We start from the raw sequence: 17,527 nt of genomic DNA, 5'->3' as shown, positions 1-17,527 counted from the left end.
GAAATTCACAGCACAGGAGAGTCTTAAACACATTGAGGGAGTCAGAATTTCGAATGGAGATGGGCAGCTCGTTCCACCAGCTAGGAGCGCAACATGTTAACAGTCAGGATTGAGATCTGATGAGAAGTTCACTCAGGGAGCTGCCCCTCCAGACATCGTCCCAAGGTAGAGGAGATCGAACCTCAGAGGTGACATCACACAAGGGACAGTAAAATGACCGGGAGGATCGTAGTCAGAGATCTGGTGAAAACTTCAATAGCGGGAGTCCAAGTGAATGAGCGTTCCTCTTCCTGTGGGTTCATTGTGAATGCACCCCGGAGTTGGTGAGTTTGGGTGTCGTCCACTGGGCTTTGTGCTTTTTGGAAATTCTGGATTTTTTTTTTCTGCCTTCTGCCCTGCGTTTTGATCTTCTACTGGAATCTGTTTTGGAACTTTTTTGATTTCGCTTTATCTTCTTATTACAAGGAATTCCATTTTTCCCTTTTGTGCTCCACAGAGCTTCATTGTTATTGGAGAACATTTTTTTTTTTTTTTTTTTTTGCGAAGAAGACATTTTTCATTTTTTATAAAGATTCTTAAGGGCCCATTTTGTGTCTTGTCAGGGTTTTTGTCGGGGATTTCCCCCTCTATTGGAAGTGCTTTTGGGACTCCTAGTCCTTGACAGTTTCCACCAGACTGCTCCAAATAGCTGAGCATTCACACTACGCTCCTTTCCTGTCCTTTCTTACTTCAATTCTCTTCTTTTCCCCATCTCCATTTCCTTGGTTACCTGGCTTGTTTGATTAGCCAGTTCCCTTCTTAGCCACTCCATGTCCTTTTTTTTAATTGCCATACCTACACTCACTGATCTGAGTAACACCTCGCCAATTCAAAAGCCATTTAGTCCTTGGCTCCATGACACTGAGTGTCACACTATGTAATGTTACGATTAAATAACACTTTGAACCAAATCCTCTCATTGCTTTGTACTCCGTCTTACTGCCTGGGCATTTAGAGGGTTAGGGTGACATCACCAGTGATGTCACATTGGATTCACTCTGACGGGGACCACAAATGGAGCTGCAGACTGCAAGGGTACGTCTGCAACAGGCTGCTAAGTTTACAGTGCATCCAGAAAGTATTCACAGCACATCACTTTCTCCACATTTTGTTACGTTACAGCCTTATTCCAAAATGGATTCAATTCATTTTTTTCCTCAGAATTCTACACACAACACCCCATAATGACAACGTGAAAAAAGTTTACTTGAGGTTTTTGCAAATTTACTAAAAATAAAAAAACTGAGAAATCCCATGTCCATAAGTATTCACAGCCTTTGCTCAATACTTTGTCGATGCCCCTTTGGCAGCAATTCCAGCCTCAAGTCTTGTTGAATATGATGCCACAAGCTTGGCACACCTATCCTTGGCCAGTTTGGCCCATTCCTCTTTGCAGCACCTCTCAAGCTCCATCGGGTTGGATGGGAAGCGTCGGTGCACAGCCATTTTAAGATCTCTCCAGAGATGTTCAATCAGATTCAAGTCTGGGCTCTGGCTGGGCCACTCAAGGACATTCACAGAGTTGTCCTGAAGCCACTCCTTTGATATCTTGGCTGTGTGCTTAGGGTCGTTGTCCTGCTGAAAGATGAACCGTCGCCCCAGTCTGAGGTCAAGAGCTCTCTGGAGCAGGTTTTCATCCAGGATGTCTCTACATTGCTGCAGTCATCTTTCCCTTTATCCTGACTAGTCTCCCAGTCCCCACAGCATGATGCTGCCACCACCATGCTTCACTGTAGGGATGGTATTGGCCTGGTGTTGAGCGGTGCCTGGTTTCCTCCAAATGTGACGCCTGGCATTCACACCACAGAGTTCAATCTTTGTCTCATCAGACCAGAGAATTTTCTTTCTCATGGTCTAAGAGTCCTTCAGGTGCCTTTTGGCAAACTCCAGGCAGGCTGCCATGTGCCTTTTACTAAGGAGTGGCTTCCGTCTGGCCACTCTACCATACAAGCCTGATTGGTGGATTGCTGCAGAGATGGTTGTCCTTCTGGAAGGTTCTCCTCTCTCCACAGAGGACCTCTGGAGCTCTGACAGAGTGACCATCGGGTTCTTGGTCACTTCCCTGACTAAGGCCCTTCTCCCCTGATCGCTCAGTTTAGATGGCCGGCCAGCTCTAGGAAGAGTCCTGGTGGTTTCGAACTTCTTCCACTTACGGATGATGGAGGCCACTGTGCTCATTGGGACCTTCAAAGCAGCAGAAATGTTTCTGTAACCTTCCCCATATTTGTGCCTCGAGACAATCCTGTCTCGGAGGTCTACAGACAATTCCTTTGACTTCATGCTTGGTTTGTGCTCTGACATGAACTGTCAACTGTGGGACCTTCTATAGACAGGTGTGTGCCTTTCCAAATCATGTCCAGTCAACTGAATTTACCACAGGTGGACTCCAATGAAGCTGCAGAAACATCTCAAGGATGATCAGGGGAAACAGGAGGCACCTGAGCTCAATTTTGAGCTTCACGGCAAAGGCTGTGAATACTTATGTACATGGGATTTCTCAATTTTTTTATTTTTAATAAATTTGCAAAAATCTCAAGTAAACTTTTTTCACGTTGTCATTATGGGGTGTGTGTGTAGAATTCTGAGGAAAAAAATGAATTTAATCCATTTTGGAATAAGGCTGTGACATAACAAAATGTGGAAAAAGTGATGAGGCGCTGGGAATACTTTCCGGATGCACTGTATATGTGAAGGACTGGGGGGCAAAATGGTTTGGGGTATTCGGGTTAACAAAGGCTCCTAAAGTGAGGAGGGGGTCATCACCAGACCCCTCCATGATAAATCCGGTGCTGAGCACTAACTCTCCATTTATACACTGGTACCAGTGTCAAAGTATGCCAGCCTACTGGACTCATCAGACAGCACAAAAGAAATAAGAGGTAGGACATTCCGCTCAGGTGGATTCAAAGGCACAAGTCAATATCTTCAAGAAGTGAAATGAAAGACACGCCTGCTGAAAGATTAAATGCAGAGACGAAGAAGCAACAACTCGATTGATTGAACTGAACAAGAAGTTCATTTACAGGACTCCAAATCATGAAAAGCTGCAACCACAGGGGGGCACCAGGATGAAGTTTGTGACACGCATGGCCCCTCTGCGCCCAACTTCGGGTTCGACTTTCTCTTGCTGAGCTCTTTACATTATTCTAGAAAGTTCAAGAACTGCATGGGTTTGTGTTGCATGGTGGCTAAGGAACGGACCCTAACAGTTCAATGCCCACCTCCAGCTCACCATCAGCAGCTCACCTAGTCTGCCTGTGTTACAAAAGGGCAGTTGTGTTGCACCATGAGTGCAGGAGCTGCCCTGGGATAAAGTTGCCCACCAAGATCATAGTGACAATCATGAATGGGACGAGTGTGACGGGGGTGATGATGCTAATGAGACTTTTTTTCCTTCTGCTTTGCAAAGGTCCTGCAGAGGCTGATCAAATCCAGAGGGAAATCACAAGCAAAGCACTTGAATGTCCAGATGGTTGCAGCGGACAAACTCGCTCAGTGCCCGCAGGTGAGTAACTGGCTGCCACGGGCGGTAATTGAGTGTTGCCAGGTTGATTGTATTTATATGGCATGAAGCAAAGCAAAGGTTGTATTTATAATGGGGGACAAGCAAACTCGGCCTCGTCACCTACTGCTCATGTCCGACTCCCACATTGTGGCGTCGATTCTTTGTCACGGCTGCCGCCTTAGTTACACCGTGGTGTAAAACTTTCCATCCTTCATGGATTTGCCAGATTCCTCTTGTATTATAATCTTAATAATAATTATTTACATGTATATATTGCTTTTCTCACTACTCAAAGTGCTTCAGTGAGTGGGACGCCAATTCAACCACCACTGATGTGTAGCACCCACCTGGATATGCCAGGCCAGAACCTCCCAGAGTTTTTTTGGACTGCTGTCTCTGATGAACACTTTAGCTATTAGTGCTGCTCTGGGGTGTGTAACTCGCGACTGGGGGCTGAAGGCAGTGACGTGCGGTGAGGTTCATGGCTGGTGACTCCTTTAGAGTGACATTTACAAAATATATGAACCCCAAAGAGTCCATCCATCCATTTTCCAACCCGCTGAATCCAAACACAGGGTCACGGAGGGTCTGCTGGAGCCAATCCCAGCCAACACAGGGCACAAGGCAGGAACCAATCCCGGGCAGGGTGCCAACCCACCGCAGTCCCCAAAGTGTCGCTTATTGATTATTCAATTGGCCGCCGCATGCACACTGACTACTGGTTATGTTTCATATCTCATCAGCATTCTTTATGCTCACGTAAGGCGCATATCTGGCTATTAAAGAACGTTACATTTATAGCGGCAAGAGAACGCATTTGCTCCTCACCCTCCGTGTCTTCTAAATTTGCTGTTGCAATTCCACAATTCATACTCATTCGATACAAATGAAAGTACAGAGTGGTGTACGATTTTAACCATAATTGAAATATTTAATTGTTTTTAAAAGCTTTTAATTCTGATGCTTTAATTAATTTTAATACAGACTGTTCAACAAAAGGATAACAAGAAAAACAAAAGCATATTTTATTTAAGGGCGGCACGGTGGCTGCCTCACAGTGAGGAGACCCGTCTGGGTTCACTTCCCAGGTCCTCCCTGCGTGGAGTTTGCATGTTCTCCCCGTGTCTGCGTGGGTTTCCTCCCACAGTCCAAAGACATGCAGGTTAGGTACATCGGCGATTCTAAATTGGCCCGTGTGTGTGCTTGGTGTGTTTGTGTGTGTCCTGTGGTGGGTTGGCACCCTGCCCGTGATTGGTTCCTGCCTTGCGCACTGTGTTGGCTGGGATTGGCTCCAGCAGACCCCCATGACCCTGTGTTTGGATTCAGCGGGTTGGAAAATGGTTGGATATTTTATTTAAGGTCACAATTAAGTTTTTAAAAATTGGATTGTGTTTTTCTTAGTCTGATCCCACTTTTTTTATAAAATTAAAACCGTTTATGATCTTCTCCTTATTTGTAAATGAAGTCCATGCGCTTATCCTACTCCATTTAAATCTCCATCACTTTCTTGTGCCACTTTTCCTTTAGTTTTTAAAGTCACTCTGCCTCAGTGGAGATTATCGCCAAGAAGAACAGCAGCAACGAGCACCTCTTGGGCTCACATGTGCCCCCTTCAGGACAGGACGGTACTGTCTGCCTCACCTTGTGCCTTTTCACTGCAGTTTTCTGTCCAATCAGCAAGATTAAATATGTCACACACCTTCATTAAAGATATCAGCCAGACTGTGGAAAGTCAGGGTGTAACATAAACGTGTCTCTAAACATTATATTGGCGACATTCAGAGAGACAGCGACAGGCACACGCCAATTGTGTGCATCAACCCCGCCAGTGTGTGAGGGACAGCGCAGTCTGAGGTGAGGCACCCCGCGTTTCTCCGCTGTATTTGAACAGGAAATGCGCAAAATCAGCAATTTGGACTATAAAAATGATCAAAATTATTGGAATCATACAGAAAACACATTTATAGCACAGACCGGACAATTTTATTTTGTTATTATTATTAGTTTTTTTTTTTTTTTTCTTTTTATGGTGACCTGCCTCCCCTGACTGCACGTCCCTGACTGAAGGCTACGCATCGATCGGGTGGGGACTTCCTGCACAAGAGTGCTTTGCTGTAACCGACATCCACGCTGAGCACGAGGCTATCTGTGCCACGAGAAGCGTGGATTTACGAGGGACATCATTCAAAAAAGTTTAACTCTATTTATTAAGAATTTCAAAAAGAAATGTCATCACTTTTCTACATAGTCACCTTTCTTTGTGATGCTTCATTATGCCCAATTACTCCTCCCGCTTTCAACTTTTCCAATGAAAACACGAAAGTGCGGAAACTTTTAGAGGTATCCATCCATCCATTTTCCAACCCGCTGAATTTGTAAGGAGTACGGCTTGTTATTAGAACAAGAAGCCTCAGGTGATCCAAGGAATAGTCTTGGTAGTGTAGTGGCCGGTCTGGGTAAGGGGTTGGCCGTTACAACCGTTATAACCAATAAACACAGTCCACACTGCGATATCAGTAAAATATCCTCATAACCACCATCTATAATCCATCCATCCATCCATTTTCCAACCCGCTGAATCTGAACACAGTGTCACGGGGGTCTGCTGGAGCCAATCCCAGCCAGCACAGGACGCAAGGCAGGAACCAATCCCGGGCAGGGTGCCAACCCACCGCAGGACACACACAAACACACCCACCACACACTTGGGCCAATTTAGATTCGCTAATCCACCTGACCTGCATGTCTTTGGACTGTGGGAGGAAACTCACGCAGACACGGGGAGAACAAGCAATCTCCACGCAGGGGGGACCTGGGAAGCGAACCAGGGTCTCCTTACTGCACCATCACTGCGCCACCGTCCTATTTATTCAGTTGTTAAATGAAACGTAGAAGTGTGGATGCCGCATATCACGGCTTTGTGTGCTCCTCTTTTGTTTTGCAGGAAATGTTTGATGTCATTTTGGATGAGAATCAGCTGGAGGACGCCTGTGAACACCTCGCAGACTACTTGGAAGCTTACTGGAAAGCCACCCACCCGGCTAGCAGTAGCCCCCCAAACCAACTTCTAACCCGCACTCTGGCCACGGCGGCACTGACGGCCAGCCCCGCGGCAGCTTCGGCTCTGCAGGTAGAGGGTCTGATCTCCGGGGATGTTGGGGTCTTTCCTTTCCAATGTTTTTTTGTAGTGATGATGTGTGATTTGAAGTGCAAGTGTAGACTTTTGCATTTTGTGTGGCATCCCGCGAAGACGAACAGGACGGGAGAAAGTGGTCCACTTTGTTTTGTGCTACAAAGCAGAGAGAGAAAATGAAAGTGGTGGGCATTTATGAAGGACACATCCTTATCTGTGAAATCAAATTACAGGAGAGCCTCAACTTGCACAAGTTCAATTTACGTGAATTGGTGTTACAATAATAATAATAATAATAATAATTCATTACATTTATATAGCGCTTTTCTCAGTACTCAACAATATAAAGAAACAGAAAGGAAAAGAGTGCAGACGTTAAACTTGGCGCCGTGCAGGATGACCTGCTCTTTTCTTGTCTCATACAAGACAGGCCTCTCGTTGTGCCGATCCACTTCAGCCACAGGTCTCCACTGTCTAATGTACTCTTGTTCAGGTGGCAGTGCCTACAAAGAAGTAAGCGCCTGCCGTTTGACTCTGCACCAGGAGGACCCCACACGAATGAAGAAGACGTGTTCCCTGGTGCACTCCCGTTCACTCACACTCACCCACTGCACCAGGAAGAGTAAGACTTCACCATCAGACGCTCACGCAGCCTCAGCCACGACGGGAGGAGAGAAAGCGTCACGCATGCACACTCCTCACTTTCACGCTGTCTCATTCCACCTGGCTTGCCGTCGGGTGCAAACAAGGCAGTTGTTACTATGGATGGATTCCATATTTTTACATTTTTGCATTTTTGCACTGTGCTCAAGAATCATTAAATATGACTCGATATCGTCTCCTTCCACCAAAGCTACCAGCGGAGGAGGTCGAGCGCATCTGTGGCCGCAAGTCGGGCTTCGGTCTCCACAAATTTCGTCCGGGTATCACCCAACTGTAGCTTCACGGTCTGCAGCTCGGAAAGGATTGTCGCAAGCACTGTATTCAGGTCTTGTTCTTCTGACATCGTACGAACAATTGATCCTGCCGACTACGCCAATATGTGATAAATAAAGTAAATGAGACAGATTAAGGGTTAGGGAGACTCCCCGTATACTGTTTGTCGGTTCCAGTAACCAGCAACAAGGCCAAGAGTACAACAAAAAGTTCGATACATTTGACAAAAACACAGAGGTCAGGAGGTTCTCTATAGAGAGACAAATCAAAATAACAGAAGTGACGGTGAGGCATGGAGCCATAGATGACGTGAGGAGTGGAGGGACGGAACTGACGTCATCAGGATGGGACCGGAAGTGAGGTGATTCCCTGGACTGGAACGGAGCGTTTTCTTTGTGGTGCGGAAATGCGGTGGAGATCGGTATATTCGTTGATGTATGGACTTTTCATTCAGGCATCTTTCTGTAGATGAAAAGGAGAGAAAAGCATTAATACCGTGATCTGGATCCCCATTTCTTGTAGTTTCACGCACGATAGAGTCTGCTGGCTGTCCCCTTATCACACGTGTGTGACACAAGTTAATTCTTCATCTTTTTACACGATCGCTTTGGGGTTTCTTGACTTCTGTAATCTGAGTCTGACATCAGTTGTCTTTTTTAATTAAAGCTTACTTTGTTTTTGTTATTAAGTTTGGAAGATCACAGCCATGAATAAAGAATGGGACCAGAATATCCTCCGAGAGCAACTTCTCCCAACCATCTAAGAACAATTTGGTGACTATCATGATGGAGCACGGGGCCAGAAGGCAAAAGTGAGAACTAAGTGGCTCAGGGAACAAAACATCGACATTTGGGGTCCATGGCCAGGAAACTCCCCAGACCTTTATTCCCTTTGAGAAGGCGGGTGGAAAAACAAAAACAACCAAATTCTGACAAACTCTAAGCATTGGTTCTACAAGAATGGGCTGCCATCAGTCAGGATTGGGCCCAGAAGTTGATTGTCAGCCTGCCAGGGCGAACTGCAGAGGTCTTGATAAAGAAAGAAGGGCCAACACTCAAATATTGACTCTTTACATAAACTTCATGTCCTTGTCAATCGAAGCCTTGGAAACTTCTGAACTGCTTGTCATTCTACTTCAGTACACCAGAGAAACATCTGACACAAAGATCTAAAAACACCGAAGCAGCCAACTTTGTGAAAACCAACACTTGGGTCCTTCTCCAAACTTCTGGCCACCACTGTAGCTCTTCTCAAGTTCTCTTTATTGCAAGGCATGCTTCACTTCAGCAGATGCGTCTTGTGAATAGCAAACACAAAATGTTCATTTTATGGGTCAGAGAGTCCTGTAAGCCACACCTCCACTCCCATTTGATTGGTTGGACTCCAGGTTTGCGAACCCCTGTCCGATGTTCCCATGCACCGGTTTTCCGGGTGCCGCAGGGCACTTTTGAACTGTCATCTGGCCGCTCATCAACTCTCTCGTGTAGCACCTTGAGGGTCCATATCTTAGTCACTTCTGCTCATCATTAAAAGAAATCAGAAGAAGCGTTAGCTCGTGGCTCCAGTTAGCTTCTGTCATCAGCCTTGGGGTTTGTATACTTTTTCCAGCATAGACTGGGAATGTTTGACTGGTGTATTTGACGGGTACAAGAACAATTCAAGAATGTGTGCATCGTCAGTTAAAGCAGATTGTGTTTGTTCACTATTGCACCTTAGATGAAGATCAGGAGGCCATATTTGAAGAAACGTTTACACATAAAGGGTTGACTTACGTTTTCTTTTCTCTGTAATCCCACCTGGCTTGAAAATCACAATGTGACCGAACTGAAGTGTCACCTGTCCGTCGTCTGGAAGCCGTGGCCATCGTGCTAACGAGTCTCCTTCTTTCTTTCCCCAGGCATCCCAATGCGAGCAGATTGAAAAGCTGGTTTCTGAAAGGACTAATCCCAGAGAAGAGGAGGAGGCCCACACGGAACCGGCCAAAAAGTCGCAGCACCGCTCCTCCTCCTCCTCCTCCACGACTGCTCAGCATCACAACCCGCGGGGTGGCACCGGTGGAAAAGGGCTACCGCGCCAGGAGACATTCGATTCGGAGACACAGGACAGCAGAGACTCTGCTTACATTGAACCAAAGGAGGAGTTTTCGGAGGAGCAAGGTGAACAGTACGAGTCCCCCCATCGAGACCACAATCACAGGGAGGAGGCGCGTGGCGGCGAGCACAGACACCGCGAGTCACGGCACCGGTCGAAGGAGCAGGATCGGGAGCAGGACCACAACGAGCGCAACAAACAGCGCAGCCGGCACAAGTCGCGGGACCACTACAGAGAGAGGGATGGCGAAGTGGTATCAAAAAAGCGGAGCGACACGGGCGAGTGGAAACGGGATACCTACATTCGTCAGTAACTCCTGCATTACCTGGTCACAAACCGTGGTGCCCTCATGCACTGGTCACGTCCTTCTGAGGGGGGGCTGGGTGGGGGGTTGTGTGTTTATGTACCTTGGATGGCTGAACTTTTTAAGCCCCTCATTCCGGCGCACGGCTCAGCGCTGTTGCAGGTAAAGCGTCAGAGTCGTGACTTCAGCAGAACTCCTTTTTAATGATTCACAAAAAGAAAAGAGAAAAACAAAGAAGTTGTGGTCAAGATTTGATGCCACGCTGCCGCGCCACTCGTCACAATCCACCCACCGGTCGTGTCGACTCAGATTGGACTCGGCGTCTGAATGGTTTCTTTTGTTTTCTTATGATTTCCAGGTTCTTCGGACATTTCTCCTTTTTTTGAGAGGAGGACGATTTTGGTTTTGCATGCTGAATATTTAAGGCTGGTTGTTTTCTCCTTCCTGACCTCCAATGGCTGTATGTAGCATCAGTGGCATGTGACTCCGTCCTGCCTTACACAACACAGGAATAGTAGCACTGCCATTGGGTACCCGTATCCGCCCGCCAGACTTCTTGAAGCTGCTTTAGAGTGCCAGTCCCGAGGTTTTCCTCAACGGCAGAGGTGTTAAAGAGGCCACATTCAGTTTTGAGGAGGTGCCCCCTGGCATGGACCGTGGAAAGCAGTAGCAGTGCCCTTCACAGAGCTTACTACACAAGGCAGTGCCGGGAGTTCAGTTATAGAAACTTGATTTAAACTTGCCATGGTGTCAAAAACCATGGAATCAGGAGAAGAATTGAAACTGAAGTAACCCGCTGTGAGTCGTAACTGGAAAGTCAGGAAACAGATATGCGCATGAAAAACTGCAGTCAAGTAGCGGGGCGCAAATTCAAAGACCTCCACTGTAAATACACGAAACCAGAGCCAAGACGATAATCTTAACTCGTAGTCAAGAAACAGAGACGAAATTCGTTAGCTAGATTGTTGATACTTTATGTGGCCCCAAAAGGGGGAACTTCAAATGTTACATCAGCTCAAAGACGAGAATAAAAACCAACAATGACCCCCCAGACACACATAAGGATTTCTGTTCTTGGGTAACACAGAGCTGTGACAGTAAGATGAGGTCAGACCTGCCCGGTTGTACCACAGGCTTACACCACTTACATCTGAACAGAGCAGATCTCGCTCATAGTGGCCACCAGCAGAACATCCTGACAGACATTTGTGTCCTGTCAGCATTCAGAATGATTCATCATTGAGATATTAGTAGCAGAGAGATTCGTTTCTGTTGCTTTGTCAGCCACGATGATGATGTGACTTATCTCCCTGGGCAGGGTCGGGGATGAATTCAATGTCTGCATCACACATTTAGTGTTAACTCTCTGTCCCCCTCGTATTACTGACACAGGCCAGCGAGGAGGGCCCCGCCTGGCTCCCCACTCCTGACGTCACACTTCCCCCTCTCCTCGACCCCCAACCTCTGTCTCAGATTAGCGTGATTGTATCGCTCATGCAAGTGAACTAGGATTCTTAGCTCGATGACAGAAGTTGCAAAATCAACCGGAATGTTCTAGAAAATTCTAGAGAAAAAAAAAAACCCCGATCTGAATCCGTTACTTAGTTCTCTCATGAAAAGCGGACAGACGTACAGACGTTGGATTTTATAAATAGAGCGATTGTACCGAGTTCCCTTTGTCACCATTGCTCCCTCACTTAGATCTCCGGTCCTCCTCCTGCTTTGTCCATTCAGTCTGCTGAAACACATCCAGCATCACAAGAGCATCGGAAATAAGAGGCGTAAGTCAGATCTCTGCAGTACCCAAAATGTCACTGTACCTGGGCACGCTGTGACTCGCCGTGACACAAAGAAATCAGACATTTCTCATTATGTGGAGTGACCCCAGGTCGGAATCCTTCTCCATTTTCCTTTGATGCTCACTCTGGATCTTCGCCCTTTCCATCTCCTCTGATAAGAGGTAACTTGAGCCGCACTGATCACGAGTTCAGGAATATTTCATAAGTTCCACTTCACGTTCCTCAGAGTCTCCTACATTCTCCGATACTGTAGACGTAAGGTAGCCTTTAGATCCTATGCTCATCTCTGAAGTTCACAGCTTGTTTGAAAATGTATCGTAACAAGTCAGAGGCAAATGTTAATATGAATAACATTAAAAAGACTAATATTTGTAAAAAAAAAAATCATTTTATAACAAAGAAAGAGAGAGAAAATGAAGGCTGGCACGTGGTGTAGCGCCCAGAAGAACTGGTTATCCAGAACTTTTCAAAATGAAAAAGAAATAACAAAATCCAATCCAAAGCTGGACAGCCAGGAAGTGCACACCACTGACCTTTACACTCCTGGCGTTGTGATGTCACCTCCAGTTTCCCTTACCTAGCAACAGCAATAGCAACCATCAACAGAGCAAAAAAGGGACAAGACGGCGGCTGAGCTCACCATAGCCATTCACCCGTCATACGGCGCCAGCTCCATCAGGCAGCCCACTATTGGCTAAAGAAATCTGTGACACAGCCACGTAATTTGACATGGCCAATGATTTGTGTTCATGTAATTTAACTCAGTGCGGTGGGTTGGCACCCTGCCCGAGATTGGTTCCTGCCTTGTGCCCTGTGTTGGCTGGGATTTGCTCTAGCAGACCCCCGTGACCCTGTGTTCGGATTCAGCGGGTTGGGAAATGGATGGATGGATGTAACAAAAAATAAATAATCAAGCGCACACTGTAAATACTTAGTGCTTTGTCACACGGGCCACCGAGATCTGACAGGACTATACAAAACGAGATCCGATCAGTTTCATGCGTCCTATCCAATTACAATTCATTTTAGTGAATGCTCACCTTTGTAAGTCTGACCAGCCTGGTTGGTGACAACAGCTTCATGTGTCCCCTCCGCTGCAACTTAGTGCAGGACTCTTGCCAACCCTTCATCCATTCACGCTCACCTTGTAATCTTCCAGTCAATTCCTGATGGTGGTCCGCTGCCTCAGATGAGGTTCTAACCAGCCGCCGTCTCTCTCAGTCCTTATAATTCATGCTAATGGAAAAAATAAATCCTAATTCCATGTTGAGAGGAAGTCCTTTTGTGTCACTTCCTGTTAGGGTCACAGGTATGATGGCCGTCACAGACCGAATGCAAACAGGGGTTGTGTAATTCAACTTTGATAGAGAGAATAAAAAGTAATTGCATACTGTGAATAAAATGAACGAGAAATGATAAAAGAGTTGGGGAAAGAAGGGGGTCTCAGAGTTGAGGGTCCCTGTTTAAAGTCCAAGAAGAAACGAAACGCACTGAATTAGCATAAGCGACTCAATTTCAGTTGCTCATAAGAAACGTAATAATTTAATTCCTAAAGTAGAACTCATAATAAACCAAAAAAGTGGCCTCCTCTATGTGACACGTTAAAATGTGTGCTTCAAGAGAAATGTTCAAAGTCTAAATATTCTCCATTGGAATAGAAATTTGTCATTTTTCACCCTCTAATAGGGGTCTGTAGAGGGCTAGAAAAGGATTTAAAATCAAAAAGAACACCATAGTGGTAATCACTGGCCTAGAATAGGCGGAGTGGTGGCACTGAGGCTAAGGATCTGCATTGGCAATCGGGAGGTTGCTGGTTCGAATCCCGTAAATGCCAAAAGGGACTCTGCTCTGTTGGACCCTTAACCTGCAATTGCTGAGCGCTTTGAGTAGTGAGTGTCTTGCATAAGTAGACAACAAGACGAGTGCAATGGGGTATCATATGTGGGGGGGGGGTTTCTCATACCAGTCAGTGACGTGATTCCCAAACATGCAGAAGGAATTCTTATAAACACAAAATGAAAAGTTAAGCTCAAGGCACCAAATTTAGGCAGCTGGATTTAACTGAACCACGACTTGCAGTCAAATTCAGACTTCTATCCAGCAGCTGTGTGGACAGAAGAAGCAGAGCCGTAGTTGACCTCCCAGAAGTACAACTGACACAATACGACTAAGTTTTGATATAGCGCCTTTCACCGAGTGCAGGCGCAGAGTGACGTGAACAAGTCTCCGTCACAGCACAAGTATGGATGATCCTGACTGCTAAACCCAGAACGGGTGCACATAGAAATGCAGCTTTATTAAAACACACAGAGAACAAGGCAGAAACGGATTACAAGTGACGTCAGATGTCCTCTGGGGGGGGCACCCCTCCATTCTAAAGGTGGGAGCGGAGGAGGTCTTAGTTCCTCAGGCGAGAACCTTGGCGGTCACTGCTGGTTGGGTTGCCATGGCGAGGGTGTCAGATGTTGAAGGACCTTCAAATGTCCACATGCATCACTAGATGTAAGTTGAAAGCATATCTGACAATACAAATTCTAAAAAACATGTTCCGTATAACAATCGTTCTGTCACTCAGCTTAAATCTGTAATCCCCCCGAGACCGACTGGGTCAACCCACTGAGCGAAGTCGGGCTTATCGTCTTGTACTTCTCTTCCACATCCTTTCCATGTCTGACTTTGCCGTTTATCGGGTCAGACCCCATTATTTCTGCAGGCCCTATCCAGATGGCAGAGGGTCCGTCTGAGAATTCAGAGAAACTCTGAACCCGCATCCAAACCAAGTAACCCAAACACACAAAAAAAAGATGCAGGAACTGGAAACCCAAAACCGATTATTTCAACATAACCAACAATCAGTAGATAAAAGCAAAATGAGTAAACTCAACAAACGACAGCAGAGAGCAGGGACGGATCCATCTGAATAATTTTCTTATTGCTCCTCCTCACATGTAATGCTTAATGCTGATTGGCATTGTGAATGGGGTAACCAGGCACAGGCGTCCAATGATACGAAGGTTTTGATACGAAATGTAATGTAATGCAGATGTGGTGTCGCGAGAGCAGACTACGATGAAATTGGCATTTGAACACGTGACCAGCACACCACGGGCTCCATGGGTTTCTGAGAACGTCACTCCATACATTAAACCACGACACCCCACCTCACAGTTGTCATAGCCTCCTTAAAGCTGAGTAGGGCCCCCCCCCCCCCCCGTCCGTAGATTTTGGCTTTTGTGCTCAGAGGATAGTGAATGATTTGAAGAAGAGGTGCTGAAAGCCCTAAAGCGAAATCTGATCACCGTAATCAGCCCGTTTGTCTCACTGACGTTAAATTCGAAGGGCAGTCGAGAAATCAAAGCACCAAGTCAGGAGTCAAGAGAAGATGAATGACGCAGAGCGTCAACTGCAAAGAGTTGCAGTTTTGTCCACAAACTCGGAGGTGCCCAGCACTGACCTGTCCTCTCACAGCAGTGATGTCACTCCTGGTAGCTCACCATGGCCACACCTGGACACAAATTGGACACTGAAAAGACGTGTTACGTGTTTCCATTTTTAATATGAAACATAAAAACTCAAATCACCATAGCAAACAAAAAAATAACTGAAAATGAGGTAAAGAGAACCTCAAACTAAAGTAGAAACAGCTAGACCCAAACAATAACAACACCGAATATAAGAGGCCAAAAGCGGCCTACCTGATCTCACTTCCACGGTCCATGCCCCTCTGCTTTGGTCTTCACTTGGTGTGCCTGATCTACTGAGACCTCCTTCCTTTGTTCCTCCCTTCAAAGATAGCCGGAGCCTCTGGTTCAGTCTTGAGGTCCCCTGTGGCTGCAGGTTGTCGTCCATCTGGCTTCTCTTAAATCTCACCCTACTGCTCTTTTCTGAATGTTGACCAAGAGATGAAAAGAAGAAAGGCCAGCTAAGGAAACAAAGGGATGGACCAAATGATGAGGGGTACAAAAACCTGCTGCCATATCGGGGACCTGGAATCAGACCAGGTACCCATTGACCCATGTATGTATGAGAAATCGTCTTCCGTGACAGACCCCAAACCTCCCCTCCTCACAACCCAGACCAAAATAAGCGGCTTCAGAAAACGGAAGGACGGGCTGAAGGAGTTGACCTCGTGTTGTTTGGATGACGCTGGACCAGAAACAACCAGGCCTGCTGTTTGGAGGTGGACATGTGCCCTGGTGGTCTCCCAGTGTTTGCTCCAGCTGGATCCACGTCATCTGAAAACACGGCCGTTCCTTCCATTAGTTGGTGGCGGCAGATTAAAGGGCTGCACACGCTCGTGTCCTGCAGGGTTCGGCAGTACTGATAGCAGCTTTCCATGCACAGTGTGGATTACTGAAAATAAATTTTTGTTGCAAACGCGCCTTCTGCTTGTTAACTCAATCTGACAACATCATTTTAGAACTCTTTTTCAATGTATTTATGAAATATGCAAAATCTGTAAACACTTGATGTACAACGATGGCAGCAAAGAAACCAAAGCCACAAACAAAACATATCACAATCTGTAAAGATTTCTCCCCACCAGAGACACCAGATGTCAGAGAGAGATACAAGACCAATGGGTGCACATGGCGCCCCACCATGGTAGCGTTCACCTCAGCCAAAACCATAAAAGCCCACCAATGCCAAAAGGTCTCGGCTAGGAAGCCCTCCATATTTATGTAGATGTCACGACTGGAATTCTCAAGGTGGCAGCACAGGGTGAAGACCTCTGAGGAGAAAGTTCTAGAAATGACCAGGAGAGTTCTGGACAAGTGAAACAAGGGACAATCGTGACCAAAGTGCTGACCAGAGAAGAGCAGACCCCAGACCAGGCTGCTGCTGTGGTTCATAACCGAGCCTGTGCTACCGAAATAGTGAGGTACACAGACAGAGCAACCAACCAAACAAATGGCCATTTTATAAGGACAAGAGCGGTGTGGAAACTTGGGGCACATACAGCCACCCCAACCCTGACACAGACAGGCAGAGACACCGGTGTAACACACACAACCCAGAACCAAAATACACAGTCCAGCATGAAACCCTTTCCTTCTTCTTCTTCTTCTTCTTCTTCTTCTTCTTCTTCTTCTTCTTCCAGCAAGCTTGATCCAAGTAGTGTAATCCAGTTGTCCAATAAGCTTCTTCTGGCAGCACTTTCAGGTGTGGCAGTCCAGGCACCCCCCAGGCCCCTGCAGGGTTGAGATTCCATGCTCCAAAACTGTAGTCCCACTACAAGCCAGGGGGCTGCCCTCTAGCGTTCTGATTTGGTAGTGACTGGAATAAGCTCTCTCCCCTGGTCCTTCCATTATTAAGGCGTCCTAGCTGAGTAAGGGCCTTTCAATGTAATATCAGTCTTCATATAGGCAGTACATGCAGAGCTCCTTCTCACACATTATCATAAAAACAACAAAATAAATAACATTTCTTAAAATCCCAAGCCGGACTCTTCAGGCTCACACATTAGAACTTTCCTCAATCTGCTGCACATCTCCAGTCCATCATTGGCAGAAAGATCTGAAAGCTGAGCTGAGAAAAGGATGGTCAGCCCAACGAGTTCGTCCATCAAGTTCACCGAGATTGTCCAAAAGAACATCAAGTTGAGATCTGAAGGCCCCTAAAGTGCTCCACTTGTGGAGAAGTAGACATACTATCTATCTATCTATCTATCTATCTATCTATCTATCTATCTATCTATCTATCTATCTATCTATCTATCT

General features: G+C 46.3%; 1 protein-coding gene across 6 annotated transcripts in view; it reads left to right on the top strand.

Moving 5' to 3' along the window:
• The window catches only part of LOC114653175 (voltage-dependent L-type calcium channel subunit beta-2-like), a 235,806-nt gene extending 223,703 nt beyond the window's left edge, over positions 1 to 12,103 (top strand). For all 6 annotated transcript variants that reach the window (XM_051929257.1, XM_051929258.1, XM_051929259.1 and 3 more), the window contains 3 exons: positions 3,449 to 3,544; positions 6,489 to 6,674; positions 9,511 to 12,103. In XM_051929257.1, coding sequence (XP_051785217.1) covers positions 3,449 to 3,544; positions 6,489 to 6,674; positions 9,511 to 10,017 — 789 coding nt within the window. In that variant the 3' untranslated portion in view covers positions 10,018 to 12,103. The remainder of the gene's footprint in view (positions 1 to 3,448; positions 3,545 to 6,488; positions 6,675 to 9,510) is intronic.
• Positions 12,104 to 17,527: the final 5,424 nt, after the last annotated feature.

This window comes from Erpetoichthys calabaricus, chromosome 6 (genome assembly GCF_900747795.2).
Source record: "Erpetoichthys calabaricus chromosome 6, fErpCal1.3, whole genome shotgun sequence".
NCBI classification, from domain to species: Eukaryota; Metazoa; Chordata; class Cladistia; order Polypteriformes; family Polypteridae; genus Erpetoichthys; species Erpetoichthys calabaricus.
Note: the sequence above shows the minus strand (reverse complement) of the source record. Positions and strands in the feature narration are given on the sequence as shown.